The 18,169-nt window shown below is 36.6% G+C and overlaps 1 protein-coding gene across 2 annotated transcripts in view; it reads right to left on the bottom strand.

Moving 5' to 3' along the window:
• BRWD1 (bromodomain and WD repeat domain containing 1) overlaps positions 1-18,169 on the bottom strand; it is a 103,389-nt gene that overhangs the window by 47,390 nt on the left and 37,830 nt on the right. For both annotated transcript variants that reach the window (XM_010834957.1, XM_010834958.1), the window contains exons 15-19: positions 15,956-16,139; positions 12,729-12,822; positions 8,054-8,185; positions 4,072-4,166; positions 1,311-1,500 (exon numbers count right to left, since the gene is read on the bottom strand). In XM_010834957.1, coding sequence (XP_010833259.1) covers positions 1,311-1,500; positions 4,072-4,166; positions 8,054-8,185; positions 12,729-12,822; positions 15,956-16,139 — 695 coding nt within the window. The remainder of the gene's footprint in view (positions 1-1,310; positions 1,501-4,071; positions 4,167-8,053; positions 8,186-12,728; positions 12,823-15,955; positions 16,140-18,169) is intronic.

The following is an 18,169-nucleotide window of genomic DNA, read 5'->3' as shown; positions in this document are numbered from 1 at the left end:
TTAAAACAGAACCACAAATTCTGATACTCTTCCTTTCCTCTTTAGCAGGTGGAGCCCAAGTCTCCTCCACTGCAGTGTGGGCTCCAACTCCTTTTAACAAAGAGAAAAAAGCATAAGTAACAATGGGCAACTTCTAAGCCTAGGTCATAAAAGGTTTAGCCCTTGTTTAATTTTTGTTCCACTTGCTCTGGGGACAATCTGCTACCAAGTTAAGAAGACACTCAAGCAGCCCTATGGAGAAATCCATGTGGTGAGGAACTGAAGCCACCAGCCAGCCAATCCATGAACAAGCTTCAAAGATCCACCTCTAGTCAAGACTTCACCACACTGTGACCCACGCCAATACGATGACTGCAACCTCATAAGTCAAAAATCAGCTAATCAGTTTCTAAATTCCTGATTCATTAAAACATGAAATAATACATGTTTGTTGTTTCTAAGATAAGTTCCAAGATGATCTGTTATACAGCAAAAGATAACTAATACAAAGACATAGCATCTTTAAATATTCAACAGGAGCACATGTACTATACGTGTAACGAGGTATAGGGATGTTACAATTAGGAGAAAAGTACTAAGACAGAACATGTCAAATGAAAATGGGAAACATGACAATAGCAGACAAAACAAGAAGGCCCTTAAAATGCCTTTAAGTATATTTCTGGTGTTGAAATTGACAGGAGAAAATAAGAGTTATGGTGGGGTTCTAAGCAAAATAGATCTTTCCCTCTGAAGTTATAGATTCAAAAAGGTGTTAAGTGCCAAGTTCAATTCAGAGCAGATTAGATAGTTTTTATAATAAAGAAAGGTTTCCAAAAGTAAGTTTGTATTTTACATTTGACTCCTGATGATACATTATCAATCAAAAAAATAATAATGAAGGCTCCAAATTCCCAAACATACCCAATTTCTAAATATGGACAGAAACTATGAAAGTGTGAAAGTGAAAGTGAAGTCGCTCAGTCGTGTCCTACTCTTTGCGACCCCATGGACTGTAGCCTACCAGGCTTCTCCCTCCATGGTATTATTCTCCAGGCAAGAATACTGGAGTGGGTTGTCATTTCCTTGTGCTATATTGGCTTTTTTTTTTCTGCACTGGGTTTTGAACCTAGGTCTTTCTGCCTCCAAAGTCTGTACTTTTAGCTGCTATACTTTGCAGCAGCCTATATATGTTTTGCATGTGTGCATGCTAAATCACTTCAGTTGTGTCTGACTTTGCAACTCTGTGGAATGTAGCCTGGTGGGAGTCCGAACTCCACCATAAATGAAAGTGTAGATAGATGTTATTTTTAAGGGTATACTTTTCGTACCTCTTTTTTAGGCTTATTTTCTTTCTTTCTCTTTCGTCTCCTTTTTGGAGGAGATAAATTCTCAGCAGACATTTCATCCTCTGAACTGCTGCAAAATCGAGTAATTCGTCGACGAGATGATGTTCGTAAAGGAGGCTGCAGGTGGATGCCTGCGTCAGCTGTCCAATCAGAATACCTAGAGGAAGAGTCACTGGAAAAGGAAAAGTTGTAAGTTGTATGGAACCAGAATCTAAGCCTGAATAGCAAATTAATCCACCTTAAGAGAGACAGAGACAACAAGGAGGAAAGAAAAGATCCTAGGAAGATTCAACTACCCTCACCATCAACAAATACTGACATGACCAAAGATCATGAGAAGAGAAAAATCTTCACTGACACTGGAAATTAGAAAAGGATGTAAGCCTGAGTAAATGTTTTTAAGTATAATTTAGATGAGACCTCAAGAAAGACAACATCAAGAGCCAACTAATAATTTCCCCTTCCAAAAATGAAGTGTAGTTATGAAAACAGTAGAGACCAGAAGAGCAGCACTTCCCCTAAACTGCAGGAAGCTCAGAAATGGACTAGAAATGTTAACTGGAATGACAGATCCGTCAGTGAGTATACTGAGAAGCACAAGGAAAGCAGAGCCACATCAAACAGAAAGCTATAAGTGGGCACGGCTTCTTGCCAAGAAGGGGATTCTCCCTGATATGAGGAAAGATCCCACAGAGGGACTAGTCTCGGCCTACTCTGGAGCAAAAGCAGTCAAATAGGAAACTCAATCTAGAAAACTAGCCCCTGCCACTGCCAGCTTTAGCAAACACAGAAGAGGATAAAGACCCTCTAACTGGGGCCATCATTACCCAACCACATACCTCCCAGGCTCCATAAAACCCATATCCAAAAGCTATTTACTATAAATGTTATTTCTGCATTATCTTTTACGCTATAAAAAGAGCTGTTTTAAAAATCTTAAGAGCATGTGCTTTGTATAATAAAATTCACAATAAGCTGAATTCAAACATAATGAATACAGAGACAGAAAGGCAAGGGTGGTAGTTGCCAGGGTAGGTGGGGTGGAGTGATGAATTGCTGTTCAGTGGGTATATGTCTCAGTACTGCAAGATGAAACGAGCTCTGGAGACTGGGTGCACAACACTGTGAATGTACTTAACACTACTGAACTCTACAGTTAAAAACAATTACGACGATCAATTTCATGTTCTGTATATTTCCAATCAAAATTAAATAAAAAAGACTGAGCACCAAAGAATTGATGCCTTCGAACTGTGGTGCTAGAGAAGACTCTTTTGAGAGTCCCTTGGACAGCAAAGAGATCAAACCAGTCCAATCCTAAAGGAAATCAACCCTGAATACTGACTGGAAGGACTGATTCCAATACGTTGGCCACCTGATGTGAAGAGCCGACTCACTGGAGAAGACCCTGATGCTGGGAAAGACTGAAGGCAGCAGGAGAAGAGGGTGACAGAGGATGAGATGGTTGGATGGTATCACTGACTAGATGGACATGAGTTTGATAAATCTCCAGGATGTCCATCACCATCGAAGGACAGGGAAGCCTGGGGTGCTGCAGTCCATGTGGTCACAAAAAGTTGGACACGACTGAGTGACTATAACAAACAAAACTAAACAAGTATTCTAGAAATCACTCCAGCTCCTAAGCATAATGGAATAAAAAGAAGACAAGAAAAGAAGCCAGGGGTATGATATAATAGTCTGTAAAATAAAGTATCAATGGAAATTAAAATACTGAGTCATATTTAGGAGAGGTAATTTTCTAGACATGGTGACAGAAATAATTACGAAGACAGAATGACGTCTAGGTTTCTGGTCTGAGCATCTGCCAAGAAAGTTGACATTTATCAAGATGAGGAGCAGATACTAACACCTTAAGTCCCATGAATTTGGATACCAAAACTAAACAAAAGCTAGTATGTATGATAAAATAACGTTTACATTTTAAGACAGGACAAGGAAAATTCAACATAAAATTATCTCTGTGTGACCATTTGGGCCTCCCTCCCTAATGAGCAGTGGGCATCAGCATTATATGTTAGCCAGAGCCACTCAAAGACAGGAGTGCCTGCTCAATAGTAAAGATCATTTTTTCTCCTTTTCTTCTGACATTAGCAATTTAACTTCTTAAAAGAATAACCTGCTTTCCCAGCTCTGGAGGGGGTCACAGTACTTAGTGCTCACTTTGTACAAGTTGACCTAGACTATGTATCCTTGGTGAAACTTAAAGAAAATAGCAGTATGTCATCCTGATGTACCATCTTTTTATCTTGAAAATGCACGTGATTGTGTCTTCAGCTTCCAACAGGCCCAACAGTTCTCAGAGCTTCCTGCGAATCTGCCTCCTGGTTTTAATTGTTAGTTTGGCTTGATTGATTAAAATTCCCTTTTTCTTCTTGATTAATTAACTGAATTTCCATCAACATATGCAATAACTAATAAAAAATTTAACAGTGATTTTACCATTTAGACTTTGGATATTCCTCTTTATGAATGTAGCCCAAGGCTAAATTGATATTCTGAGTACACATATTTACACTTTGGCTCACATGTTTTATAGTTAAATAAAATACCCAAAATATTTTCTATAGAAACAACTGTTAATCTAGGTTTTTTTCTCCTTTTAAATGTATTAAAAACCTGACAGATGGAAGCTCTTAGATCTTGAATGTCACTCAAGTATGATTCCATTCAAGGTTATGACTAAAACGCTTCAAAGTTTAAAACAAGTAAAAACAGGTACCTTGAACTTTCACTGTCACTTTCACTCCTTCTATCACTTTTCCATTCTTCTTCTTCAGAAGAACAAGAACCTTCACTTTGATCACAAGAAGTCTCCTGATTTGTGGAAGGGAGAAAAATAAAAATCTTAATCTCCTATTTTAAACAACACAAGTCAAGAGAAACCACACAGTCCTTCTAACCAGGTAACAAAATATAATTAGGTAAACTTAAAACAAAAAGCAAGTGTCTTTACTACATCCCTTTTCTTATCAAAGAATTAGGCAAGAGAAAATATCTGTGAGACTTAATGCTACTACTATTAGCAAATAAAAACCTGATATAAGAGACCATTCTCTGAGCAAAGTTAATAAGAAGACAATGTAAACATTCTCAGTGTTTCAGACTCAAGCCAGTATTAAGACGTGGGCAGTAGCATCTCGTGCACTTTCAGTTCTCTAATGACATATGATGTTGAGCACCTTTTAGAATGCTTATGTGCTACCTGTATATCTTCTTTAACAAAGTGCCTGTTAGATCTTTTGTCGATTCTTAAATTCAATTATCTTTTTACTGAATTTTAACAATGCAAGTCCTTTATCAGATATGAGTTTTACAAACATCTCCCAGTCTGTGGCTTGTCTTTTCATTCTCCTAACAGTATTTTTCAGGCTTTTCTATTGTCAGGTTTTTCTTTCATGGATCACGGCCCTGGAACTGTATCTAAAATTCATCACACCCGAGGTCATCTAGATTTTTATTACATGTTATCTTTTAGAAATTTTGTAAGTTTGTATTACATTTACATTAAGTTTATGATAATTTGGAGTTAATTTTTGTGAAACTGTGTCTAGATTTTTTTCTTTTTCTTTTCCATGTGGCTATCCAGTTGTTCCATACCACTTGTTGAAAAGACTATGCTTTGTCCATTGAGTGGTCTTTGCTCCTCTGTCAAATGCTAATTGAGTCTATTTGTACTGGTCTATTTCTGGGTTTCTTATTTTGTTCCACTGATCTATTTGTCTATTCTTTCACCAGTACCATGCTGTCTTAAAAACTGTAGGTTATTTATACTAAGTCTTAAAGTCAGGTAGTAGCTATCAGTCCTGTCCTTTTGTTGCTCTTCAGTATTCTGTTAGTTATTCTAGGTGGGTTTTTTTTTCCCTCCAAACAAACTTCAGAATCTCTTCGCCAATATCCACAAAATTAACTTGCTGGGACTTTAACTGGGACTGTGTTCATCTATAGATGAAGCTGGGAAGAAATAATATCTTAACAAAGATGTGGAACACAGGAACTTTCATTCATTGGTGATCAGAATATAAAATGTAATTCAACCACTATGGGTAACAGATTGGCAATTTCTTACAGAGCTAAAAAGAAACTGACCACAGAGGAAAATTAAACTCACATTACTAAAAAGGGGTCAATGTGAAAAGGCCACATACTTTTTGATCCAACTATATAACATTTTAGAAAAGTCAAAACTATGGAAATGGTAAAAAGATCAATGGTGCCCATGGCTCAAGAAGACAGAGAAAGTGATGATTAAGTACAGCAGAGCAGGATTTAAGCCAATGGAACTATTCTGTATCTTATGGTAGATACCAAACATTATGCATCTGTCACACCCCATACAGCACAGTGATCCCTAATGTAAACTATAGAATTTAGTTAATGATAATGTATAAAACTGGTTCATCAGTTGTAGCAAGTGTACTATACTAAATCAAGATGTCATTAATAGGAAAGAGAAACCATATATGGGGACTACGTGATTTTTTTTAAACCTGAAACTACTCTAACATATAAAGTCTTTAAAGGAAGAGAGGGGAACAACCGACTAATTTCCACAACCCTAATACCTGCAGTCTACTTTAACTGCTGGTCTTTGCTACTAAGCAGGTATTTTTTTGTTTTGTTTTCAGCTGCACTGGGTCTTCGTTGCAGCAGCTGCAAGCGGGCTTTCTCTAGTTGTGGCGAGCAGAGGCTACTCTCCAGTCGCAGCGCACAGGCTTATCATTGTGGTGGCTTCTCTTGTTGCAGACCACGGGCTCTAGGCACTCACGCTTCAACAGTTATAGATCATAGGCTTAGCTGCCGCAAAGCATGTGGGATCTTAGTTCCCCGACCAGGGATCAAACCCATGTCCCTTGCACCAGGTAAGCATATTCTTAATCAATGGACCACCAGGGAAGTCCCCTGAAGCAGGTATTTTTAAACTGAGACACAACCTTTTCCTGTAACAGCCATTAAGTGCATCATAACAGATATTGAAAATGTCAAGGAGAAACAAAACTAAAAGAAAATATCTACTTTGTTCACTTCATTTGAAAATGCAAAGTAAACATATTCAAAAAAAAAAAATGCTTCTCAAAATGGGAGCCCAACGCCATTCAAGGAGTACAGATTCCTAGGCCTGCCAATCTAGATCAACTGAACAGAAGTCTGCTTTTATGTTCAAAACAGACTTCTAAAAAAATAACAGTAATAATAAGCTATTAAAATATACTACCTGGAAACCACACATTCTGTGAAAAAATTTTACATGTTTTATCTCAGTTAACTCTCAAAACACTTCTGTAAACAAAGGCAGGGTTAAGACAAAGCTAACAAAACTTAAGTTTCAGAGGCTTTCAATTTATCTTGTCTATCAAGGCCTTGTGTCTACTTGTAACTCCTGAGTTCTTTTTCTAAAAGATGTCCCTAAGTTTAACAAGATTCAAACCCCCAAAATCCTGGATCTATCCTGCCTGTGAGTTTTATACTGTCAAGTCACTACCTGCCCACTAACTAAATAACAACTGTGGAAAAAGATGTGAAGAAAACTGGAAACTGCATACATCACTGACTGGGACTATAAAATGCAGCCACTTTGGAAAACAGTCTGGCAATTCCTCAAAAGGTTAACTACAAAGTTACTGTATGACCCAGCAAATTGACTACTAGATATAAGCCAAAATGGAAATTTATATCCTAACAAAACCCTGTACATAAATGTTGATAAGCAGCAATATTCACCAGTCAAAAAGTAGAAGCAGAACTTCCCTGGTGATCTAGTGTTTAAGTATCTGCAGGGGATACCAGTTCAATCCCTGGTGCAGGAAGATTTCACATGCCATGGGGCAACTAAGCCATGCACCTACAGCCTGTGCTCCACAACAAGAGAAGCCAGCACAACAAGAATCCCACACACCACAACGAAGAGTAGTCCCTGCTCTCCCCAACGAGAGAAAGCCTGTGCACAGCAGCAAAGAACCAGTACAGCCAAAACTTAAATTTTTTTTTTTTGAAGTAGAAATAATACAAATGCCCACTAGCTGATGAGTGAGTAAACAAACTGCAGTCTATTCCTATAACAGAATATAGGGCAATGAAAAAGAATGAAGTACTAATCCTGCCCTGGAAGCAATGGAATCAGCCCTGAAAGCATTAAGTGAAAAAAGCCAATCACAAGATCATACTGCATGTGTTTATTAAATGAAATGTCCAGAATACAAAAATTAACAGGAATAGAAAGATTAGTGGCTGCCAGGGGCAGCCATCCATGGAAGTACTTGCAAATGGGTATACGGTTTCTTCTTAGGTGATTAAAATATTTTGAAATTAAACAGTGGCGGTGACAGCACAATTTTGTTAATATTCTAAAACCACTGGACATTGTACATGGTATGGTACAAAGGTGTTCAAAATTGTTAGAGAAATTCGAAATGTGAAATTTCATCTTAATCTCTAGAGAATACTATTGTTGTTAGTTTAGTCACTAAGTCATGTCAGACTTTTTGCGGCCCCATGAACTGTAGCCATTTCCCAGACAAGAATACTGCACTCCAGGGGATCTACCTGAACCAGGGATCAAACCCACAAGAAATAATAATAGTGATGATAAAAATAAAAAGTAGAATACTGTATTTTTACATAATTTCAAGGTAGATTCAAAGTAAAGAATTAAGACAAATTATTATTCAAGATAATTTTGTATGTTTTAAAGTTATGAAACTCACATGTCTTATGGAGCTTGAAGATTCATTTCCAGAAGACAACTCAAGCCGTCCAAGATTTCTTCTACCATAATTTGGATATTTACGCCTACATGTCCTCTGTCTAGACTGTGACATAAAAGTCACCGAATCAGACTGAAATACAAATGTGCAGATGAGAATAAACACTTAAATAAGTACAACCTTCAATAAAATATTAATCATTCTATCAAGTCCCTAAAAGATTTAAGGCAAAAATAATAATAGTAAGTTCAAAAAATAAAATATTCTTGAATGGGTATTTTTGCCACATATTGTTAATCAAAATTGGTTGTTTTTTGCTTTTTTGTTTTTAACTTGTAAGATATTTAGACGACATGGCTAAATTTAATAAGCACATTAGATCAGCATCTTCCAAACTGCATCATATTAATGCATTTACCATAATAACTACAATCCAAAAAAGAAATTACTTTAAAATATTTATCTTAGAAGTGAAAGTATATATTCCTATATTATGATGCAGTAACCAATCTTAAGAAATATATCACTGTGTGAATGCACGGAGAGAAATATCTGAAATGATCCTTAAATAACAATACAACCTATTTTCAGGTTTTAACTTTTTCGATGATTTGTTGTCAGTACTTTTCAGCTGTGCTTGAATTTTTTTAAATACTTTTTAATTAACAAAATAATTAAATAATATTTTTAAATCAGCCAAGTAAAACAGCTAGACTGAAAGGGCAGCAGCTGGGAGTGAAGTGGGGAGGAGCATGCTATTCCTTAAACACCAAAGTCACATATGTGAAAGCACTCCATAAAGTATATATTCCAAGAACTGATACACAATCAATTTTCATGTTAGTGTCATCTGTTTATAACCATGAGGGTGTTTTATCAATATATCCTGGCTGATTTTAAAACAACTGCTTTCCTTAATCTGCCAGTACATTTTTTTTTGTTAAAGGAACAATTCCTACTAATGAATTTCATGACTAAGAATACGTAAATCAGATGGACCAAAAAACTACCACTGAGAACAAGAAAATCTGTCAAAATACAATTTTTAAAAAAAGTTTGAGGGCACTATATACCTAGCAAGTCTATGAAGATTTACAAGACTAATACACACAAAAAAGTTATCAGCAATGTAAAAGAACCCTAGATTTTCACTCTGGAAGAGGAAGCTGAAAGATTTAGCAGATAAGCAAAAAACTGACACACTAAATTCTTGAGTTAAGCTAACAAAAATTGCAATCCAGAGTCTCCTATATATAGGTGAGCACCTCAAGCTTCGGCTGTTAACCCAAAGGACTACAATCTAGACTATAAGTAAACTACAGATTAACAGTAATCCCAAGCAACCAGAAGTCCATCCTTGTCTGGGTTAAGGTGATACAAGCTTGAAAGTTGCCCAAGTAGCCTACAAGAAGCAAATCATATGTGCTCTGGGGAGTAAAAACCATCCGAGGCTTCAAATCATCTCTAACCTCTAACATTCAATGAAAAAACACAGGGAACAGGACTTCCCTGGTGGTCCAGCAGTTAAGAAACCCCCTGCCAATGCAGGGGACACAGGTTCAATCCTTGGTCCAGGAAGATTCCACATGCTGCAGGGCAACTACGGCCGTGCACCACAACTACTTGAAGCACACACTAGAGCCTAGGCTCTGCAGCAAGGGAAACCACAACAATGAGAAGCTTGCACACCACAACTAAAGAGAAGCTCCCACTCACCGCAACCAGAGAAAGCCCATGTGCAGCAATGAAGACCCAGAGCAGTCATAAATAAATTAAAAAAACATAGGCAACAAAGAAAATGTAACTGTAAAAAAATGAGAAAAAAAATCAATACTGAATGGAAACGTATCAACAGGGGAGTAAGATACTGAAATACTCAAATGGGTTTTTTAAATAACTAGGGCTGATTTTCAAGGAAATAAATAATGAGAACTTCAGAAAATGGAAAATTCTGAACTGAAAAAAATACAATAACTAAAACTAAGAACACAAATTTAATAGGAGATTACACACAGAGAGCTGCAGAGAACTAAATGGAATATATTCAGTCAGAAAAAAAAATTCAGAACAGCAAGAAACAGCCTAGAAACAAAATAGATAGAAAATAAGAGACAGAAAGTAAAGAATAAAAACATACTATGCAAACACTAGCCAAAAGAAGGCTAGCACAGCTACAATCCTATAAAAAAATCTGAAGAATAAAGCACTACTACAGATAAATTCATAATGATAAAAGGTTCAATTCAGTAGGAAAAAGGAAAATTCTAAATATGTACACATGTACACACCATATGACATAGCTTCAAACTACATAAAAAACAAGCAGAATCAAAGACATCTACAGTAATATTTTAACACACATCTCACCTTATAGTGATATTTTAACACACATCTCACCTTCCTTATAGAAGAGTTCAATCATTTTGAAACCACATGTAGCATTAACTACTACAGCTGAATATACACATATATGATCCAATAATTTTGCTCCAGTGCATATACTCAAAAGAAATATATACACGGATACCAAGAAATATGTACAAAATGTTCAAAGCAGTATTCCTAAGTTATTATTCATAATATGAAAACAATCCAAATGTCCTTTAAGAACAAATTAAACAGCAACATGCTCATTGTGTGAATACTATCCAGTAATGAAAACAACTGAACTGCAACTACTCACAACAAAGATAAATCTCACAAGGTCAAATGCAAGCCAGATACAAAATATTACATATACATACTGTATGATTCCATTAAGATCAGTGTTTCTTATCCTTTTTCACATTATCATTACCCTATAAGAAACTTGACTTTCTCATTTGCCCCCTCAAAATTGTTATTACCACAGATACCATGTAAGTATTTATGTACTATGTATGTATCCATGATTTGTATATAAATATATTAAGGTTTAAAGTGTTAGCCTTCTTATCCAACACAGTGTTTAAAATAGCTAGAAACAAAAAGTTAATTGAAAACTTTAAAAGCTCTCTGCATTTGATTTGTAACTGTTTCTTGAATAAATTTTTGATGTAATTTAATTCGATTGTAAAATATCAAATTACATACCCAAATTAGAAACTTAAGAACATATATGCTGTGCTATGCTTGGTCATTCAGTTGTGTCTGACTCTTTGCAACCCCATGGACTGTAGCCTGCCAGGCTCCTCAGTCCATGGGGATTCTCCAGGCAAGAATACTGGAGTGGGTTGACATGACCTCCTCCAGGGGATCTTCTCAACATAGGGATCAAACTCAGGTATCCCGCATTGCAGGTGGATTCTTTACCGTCTGAGCCAGCAGAGAAGCCCAAGAATATTGGAGTGGGTAGCCTACTCCTTCTCCAGGGGCTCTTCCTGACCTAGGAATTGAACTGGGGTCTCCTGAATTGCAGGCAGATTCTTTACCGTCTGAGCCAGCAGGGAAGCCCAAGAATACTTCCAATAGCGCAAGCTACAGTGGGTAGCTTATCCCTTCTCCAGGGGATCTTCCCAACCCAGGAATCACATCGGGGTCTCCTGGATTACAGGCAGATTCTTTAACAGCTGAGCTATCAGGGAAGCCCTCTATGAATATATAATAGCACTGTAATCAAATTTTAAAAAATCTTTCATAACTTATTTTTTCAGCAAAAACAATTGAAAAAAATTGATTTCTTAAAAATTGTAGTTAAATATAACTTTAAAGTTTTTTCAAGAGGAAATACCCTAACTAAAGCTGAAGATATACTCATTCAGATAGTCAACATTTTCTTTGAATTTCTTTTAAATTAAATAATAAGATAGAGATAGCTTTTATTGAATTCTCAAAGCCCAAGTCATAAACAAAGGCACTGTTTATGTGGCAGCATCAAGATAGTGAATGTGGCAGCCAGGCACACAGAGGCCATTTCTCATGATACAGATACAAGACTAAATGATCCACTGAAACAGAATACCTTGCAAACACAACCATGTTTCAACACAGTTTTGTAGCACTTATCTTGCATATATTTTGTGTAAATTTCATTAACTTGCTAATGCTTCATATGTGATAGTTATGAAAATCTAAAATGAGCAATTAAACACTAAGGAATAAGATTTTTCTCAAGTGGGTTTGGGCTTTACATGGTTACATACCTAAGATTTTTTACAGGTATGACATCTAAGATTTTTAATAAATGCATGATTTGGAAAACATCAGAAACAAAGCTAACCAGCATCTTTAGAAGTCAAATAGTTGATTACCTTCAGGTGAAAGGAGAAGTGATTGAGAATGGAAACAAAATGCTTTTGATTGGCTCATAATGTTCTAGTGATTATTAAGAGTGTAATCATTTTTTCTTTTTCTTCTTAGACCACGCCATGAGGCGTGCAGGATCTTAGTTTCCCGACCAAGGATTGAACCCAGGCCTCCCAGGCCCTCCACACTGGGAATGGGGAGTCTTAACCACTTAACCACCAGGGAAGTCCTGACAACAATTTCCTAGAATCCTTCAGCACTCTCAGCCATTAGGCTACTTACTGTAAGTTTCAAGCCACTTTTCCTAACAGCTGTACAACTTTATGTCTACCATTTAAAATTCCAAACAGAAGACTAATATTACTAATATTCACATTGACCAAAAAGAAAACTGTAAGTTTCAGTTCAATTTCTAATTTGTTTATTCCTAAGAAAATGGAATTTAGGTTACCTTTTGTGAGAACTGGAGAGTCTTCCTCTTTCTTCCAATTATATAAAGATTTCTTTCTTGTTCACCTTTCTCTATTCTGAAGTCTTCCAACTTCCTACAAATTTAAGTACCCAGTTATATTAGTTACAGATAAAGGATATATATATAGAAAAAAAAATCAGTACGATTCTGGGAATCATAAATTACTTTTTTAATATGGAAATTCCTAAAGTTACAATAAAACTTAAGTCAAACAGTAGTTTGCAAGGAACTTAATATAAACAATATCTTACAGGCAACTAGGAGGTCCTATTTTTCATATCTAACACACAAATATTCATTTATGTTCTGCTTGGCCCTATGAGGACCAATTTGAACAGAATCTCTCACATTAGCTACTCAAAATGTATCTATGATTTTTCAAAATTGCAATTCTATTCTCTAAAGAAAAAATAAGAGCAGAATCCTCCTCCAAACTTAACACTTCTCATTTTGTAATTTCTGGAAACGAGAACAGCAATGTTACTGGTTCTTCTAATCACCTATATTTCACTGACATGACACACAAGAAAATTCATAATGTTGCTGTGACCAATTTCAGAACAAGGGGTCTTTGGCAATGAAGAACATTTTCCTTCTTCACAACTAGAGGGTTCAAGTAACTAAATGTCTTTTTTCTCAGATATGAACGTTGTTGAAAACATGGCTTTATGCCTTGTGTGCTCACTTTAAAATTCCACTAGAAAAGTTTCAAAACTGACTTTGTACCCATGCTCTAAGATATAAGTGAACACTGAAATGAGTATAAGCATAAATGATATAAAGACACAAACTGATTTCCAAGGACATCACTGTTTTCTCAAGACACATCTGCAGCCCACACTCATATGACAGCCAAACATCATCCACAGGGGAGTTCTAAGTCAGACTCCCCTTCACAAGTAATCAATTTCACCAGCAGTATGTGTATTTAAGGAACTACCATGAGGTTTTTCACTTGTAGCCAAATGAAACTCCTACCCTATACCTGTACACCTCCCTTTATTTTGACAGTGAACCACTACACACAATTTATTTTCAATCAATAATAAAGCAAAGGAACATTCTACATCTTCAAAAGTACCAATTTCAACTGTGCGTGATTCCACACCTATGTGAGGTGGTCAGCTAAGAAAAGTAACATTATGAAAGATCACAATATATATATGTGAGTCACTCATTCATTTAGAATGAACATAATTTCTATTTATTGGATTAAGACAAACTATATACCTGAACTTTAGCCCCAAACAGAACCATGCCAGGTCATGCTAAGTCACTACAGTCATGTCCGACTCTTTGTGACCCCATGGACTGTAGCCCGCCAGGCTCCTCTGTCCATGGGATTCTCCAGCCAAGAATACTGGAGTGGGTTGCCATGCCCTCTTCCAAGGGATCTTTCCAACCCAGGGAATTCTGGGACTTCCCTGGTGGCACAATGAATAAGAGTCCTCCTGCCAATGCAGGGGACACCAGGATTTAACCTCTGGTCCAGGAGAATTCCACATGCCTTGAAGCAAATAAGCCCATGCACCAAAACTGTGGTGCCCTAGAGCCTGTGCTCCGCAACAAGAGGAGCCACTGCAATGAGAAGCCTGCACACCACAACGAGTAGCCCCAACTTGTCACAGCTAGAGAAAGCCTGCACACAGCAAGGAAGATACAGCATCACCAAAAATAAATAAAAATATTTTTAAAAAAAAACAAAAGAAATGCTTGTTTAAGGAACTGTTCTTCAGGACTTTCATTTCTGATAACTGTTTGCTTCCCTTGATTTTGACAACAAAAAGTATAGCAAAATGACATGATCATGCAACTCAAGACAAATTTTAAGGCTTAACTATAGCATACTACATACATGGTGGTGATTTTCTGTATTTCTTATCCCAATTTCAGGTTTTGCTTTTCACCAGTTTATTGTATACTTACAAACATTCTTAAATTCACTATATAAAACAGAAGTATCATAAAATACTACTCACTGACTCTTCTGGCTAAACACATGAAAACTTACACAAAATTATCTTCAAGGTATTAGTTATTACAAGACACAAACATGACAGAATGCTGAAAGGTTTTAGATACCAACAAAAATAGTATTTGCTGCCTCCATTTTGATAACTTGAAAATAATCAGTACAGTACAATTCAGTACAAGGAAAATCCTACCATCCATAGTATACTTAGGAGCTATCATTTCTCCCTAAAAGAGAATAGGGCTACTTAAGAAGAAAGCCTGATCCTAGGTCTAGGTAAAGAAATTTACAAAATGAACCTGTAACCCTATCATGCCTGACATCAAAGATGATATGCAAGGGTATTACATCATTTCAAAAGGACTCCAGGGCCAACCTGCAAAAGCTCCTCCTGGCCAGAGATGGATAAACTTAAATATCAATAAGGACATTAGAAACAGCTATATCACAGCAGTGTGATTAATACAGTGAAAATACAAACACACACAAACTGGCCACTCTAGGATAGAAAGGAATAAATTTTTATTTTGAAGGCAAATAAAGCAAAATCAACAAGCATCTATCCTATTTTTTGTATACAAACTTTACTACTAGATGATCAAATTGTAGAAGTGGGTAAATTTTTATTTAGAAGTATCCAAGATAATAAAGAACTCAGAGCTGAAATATCACTTTTATAATCTCTAAAGAATTAATGCATCTAGGGTAGTCAGCATCAACACCTGCTACCACCACAAAAAAAAAAGGAAATTATGTGCCTTCTGATGGAATTTTACCACTTATGAAATAATCTCACAAAAAACTAAAAATACGACATTTGGAACAACTGGAAATTTGAACACTGGCTATTTGGTTCTATTGAATTGTTTGTTTCTTTTTAAGATATGACAATGGCACTTACGGTTTTAAGATAAGGAATTATCTTCAGAAATTACATACTGATAAACTTTTGGACAAAATGGTAAGTCTGAAATATCCTTCAAAATAATATTGAAGGAAGAAAAGGCAGGTGTTTATGAAGATGAAACAAGATGAGTTATGAAAAAATTTACCACAGTAAAAAGTTAGAGAACAATTTTGACATTTTTCTACCACAATTAAAATATATCCCAATCCATTACTAAAATATATGTATATGATTATTTATACCACTAAAAATTTAACTATGTGTAAATAACCATATAGATATATTTTCATAGATATAAACAATATTAATAGATATCCTAAAACAAACCTAAATATGCCTAGTGGTACCTCTGGGACAACCACTCTTCGCTTCCAAGCCTGCAGGTCACGCTCCGTAGCCATCTGACTGCGCGGAGCATTCTGGTGCATCTGACGGACACCTTCCACTTGTCCACTACGACGCAGACCAATATTTGGAGGAGACTGGATGTCTAAGCTTAGTCTTCTAAAACCTAGGAAAAAATTGTAACGAATGACTGCAAAACAAACGTCAATCTAATATGCATACACATTCCTCCTAATATGATACAAACCAAAATAAAACGATCTACTGAAAAAACTTTGGAAAAAAGAATTAATGTGACTTAGATAAAAATGTAGAATACAGAACATGATTATTAACATCATTTTCCATTTTTACTAGACTTTCTGAATTTTATGTTACAAGCATTTTCTATAATAATATTATACTTGCAGTCCTAAAATCCTTGCCTTCCTCAAAACTGCAAGCTAAAACATTATCTTTCTGGAAAAATCAGCAATGCAAATACATGTCTCAAACTGTAGTGGCTTGATAATAAGAGCTCTAATAACAAAAATTATTTATGACCTAAAGAGATAATCTAAGCCACTCAGGCAGGCAGCCTGCCAGAGACCATTATTAAAAATTCACAAAAATGTGAAGTGGGGATATGCCAGCAGCACCTGAAATGGAGCTAGGGGAGTGGGTAACAGGGCAATGTGGACAACACTGAGCCCTGAGCCTGCGCAGAGCTGAGCAAGCAGACACAGGAGGTGGCAGGGTAACCTCCCAGGAGCTGGAAGTCACAAAGGATGGAGACTACCCTGAGGGGTTGCAGGGCGGAAGCCCAGGCAAGTACTTGTTTCCTTAAAATACAGGGTGAGCACAGGGAACTCTACTCAATGCTCTGTGGTTACCTAGATGGAAAGAAATTCCAAAGAAGAGGGGATGTATCTATATGTATGGGTAATTCACTTTGCTGCACAGGAGAAATTAACACAATGTTGTAAAGCAACTATACTCAAAAAAAATTTTTTTTTAAGAAAGTTAAAAAAACAAAAACAAGAGTGAAGAGGACCCTGCTACTAACTGGGGGCGATGTACTTTTTGGCCACCTCTAAAAAGCAGAGACATTATTTTGCCAACAAAGGTCCGTCTAGTCAAGGCTATGGTTTTTCCAGTGGTCATGTATGGATGTGAGAGTTGGACTATAAAGAAAGCTGAGCGCCAAAGAATTGATGCTTTTGACCTGTGGTGTTGGAGAAGACTCTTGAGAGTCCCTTGGACTGCAAGGAGATCCAACTAGCCCATCCTAAAGGAGATGAGTCCTGGGTGTTCATTGGAAGGACTGATGTTGAAGCTGAAACTCCAATACTTTGGAGTTTGGCCACCTCATGCAAAGAGCTGACTCATTTGAAAAGACCTTGATGCTGGGAAAGATTGAGGGCAGGAGGAGAAAGGGACGACAGAGGATGAAGTGGTTGGATGGAATCAACGACTCCATGGAGATGAGTTTGAGTAAACTCCAGGAGTTGGTGAATGGACAGGCAGGCCTGGTGTGCTGTGGTCCATGGGATCGCGAAGAGTCAGACACGACTGAGTGACTGAACTGAACTGAAGGAGGCTATTAAATTTTACTTCAAATATACCAGCTCTCCTTGCCTAGGATAAAATTCAAATATGAGTGAATGCAACTTCTGCACTCTTCGACATACAACATTCTGTTTACCGATCAAATGGGAACCAGTCTGTACTGCACAACATACTATACTTCATCTATTAAAAATGACATTAAGTGAGTCTGCTATTAATCCAAAATTTATATTAAAACATACTGATGTTTAAGAAACAATTTTTGCATTTAGAACTAAAAATAAATTCTAAATTTAACTGCCCAAGTCACAGCATTATTCTCCAACAATTTGAAGAAAACATGCACAGGTTACTTATCTCAGGTTACTTTTCATACTTGCTGTTCAAAGTATGAAAAATAACATGAGTGACCATAAACAGACTAATCACAAAGAATGGTTATTCCACACAGTGGAATACTATGAAGCTATAAAAAGGAATGAAGAAGAGTTCTATGAATGGATAGGAGTGATTTCTAGAATACACTGTACAGGAAAAAAGCAAGGTGTGCAGAGGAATGCATACATATCTTGAGTCACTTGCTCTGATGCACTGAGATAAACACAGCAGCAGCTATGCAGTGTGTGTGTGTGTGTGTGTGTGTGTGTG

Source organism: Bison bison, unplaced genomic scaffold (assembly GCF_000754665.1).
Source record: "Bison bison bison isolate TAMUID 2011002044 unplaced genomic scaffold, Bison_UMD1.0 scf7180017864037, whole genome shotgun sequence".
Classification (NCBI taxonomy): Eukaryota; Metazoa; Chordata; class Mammalia; order Artiodactyla; family Bovidae; genus Bison; species Bison bison.
The sequence above is the reverse complement of the archived record's forward strand: the minus strand, read 5'-3'. Positions and strand labels throughout refer to the sequence as shown.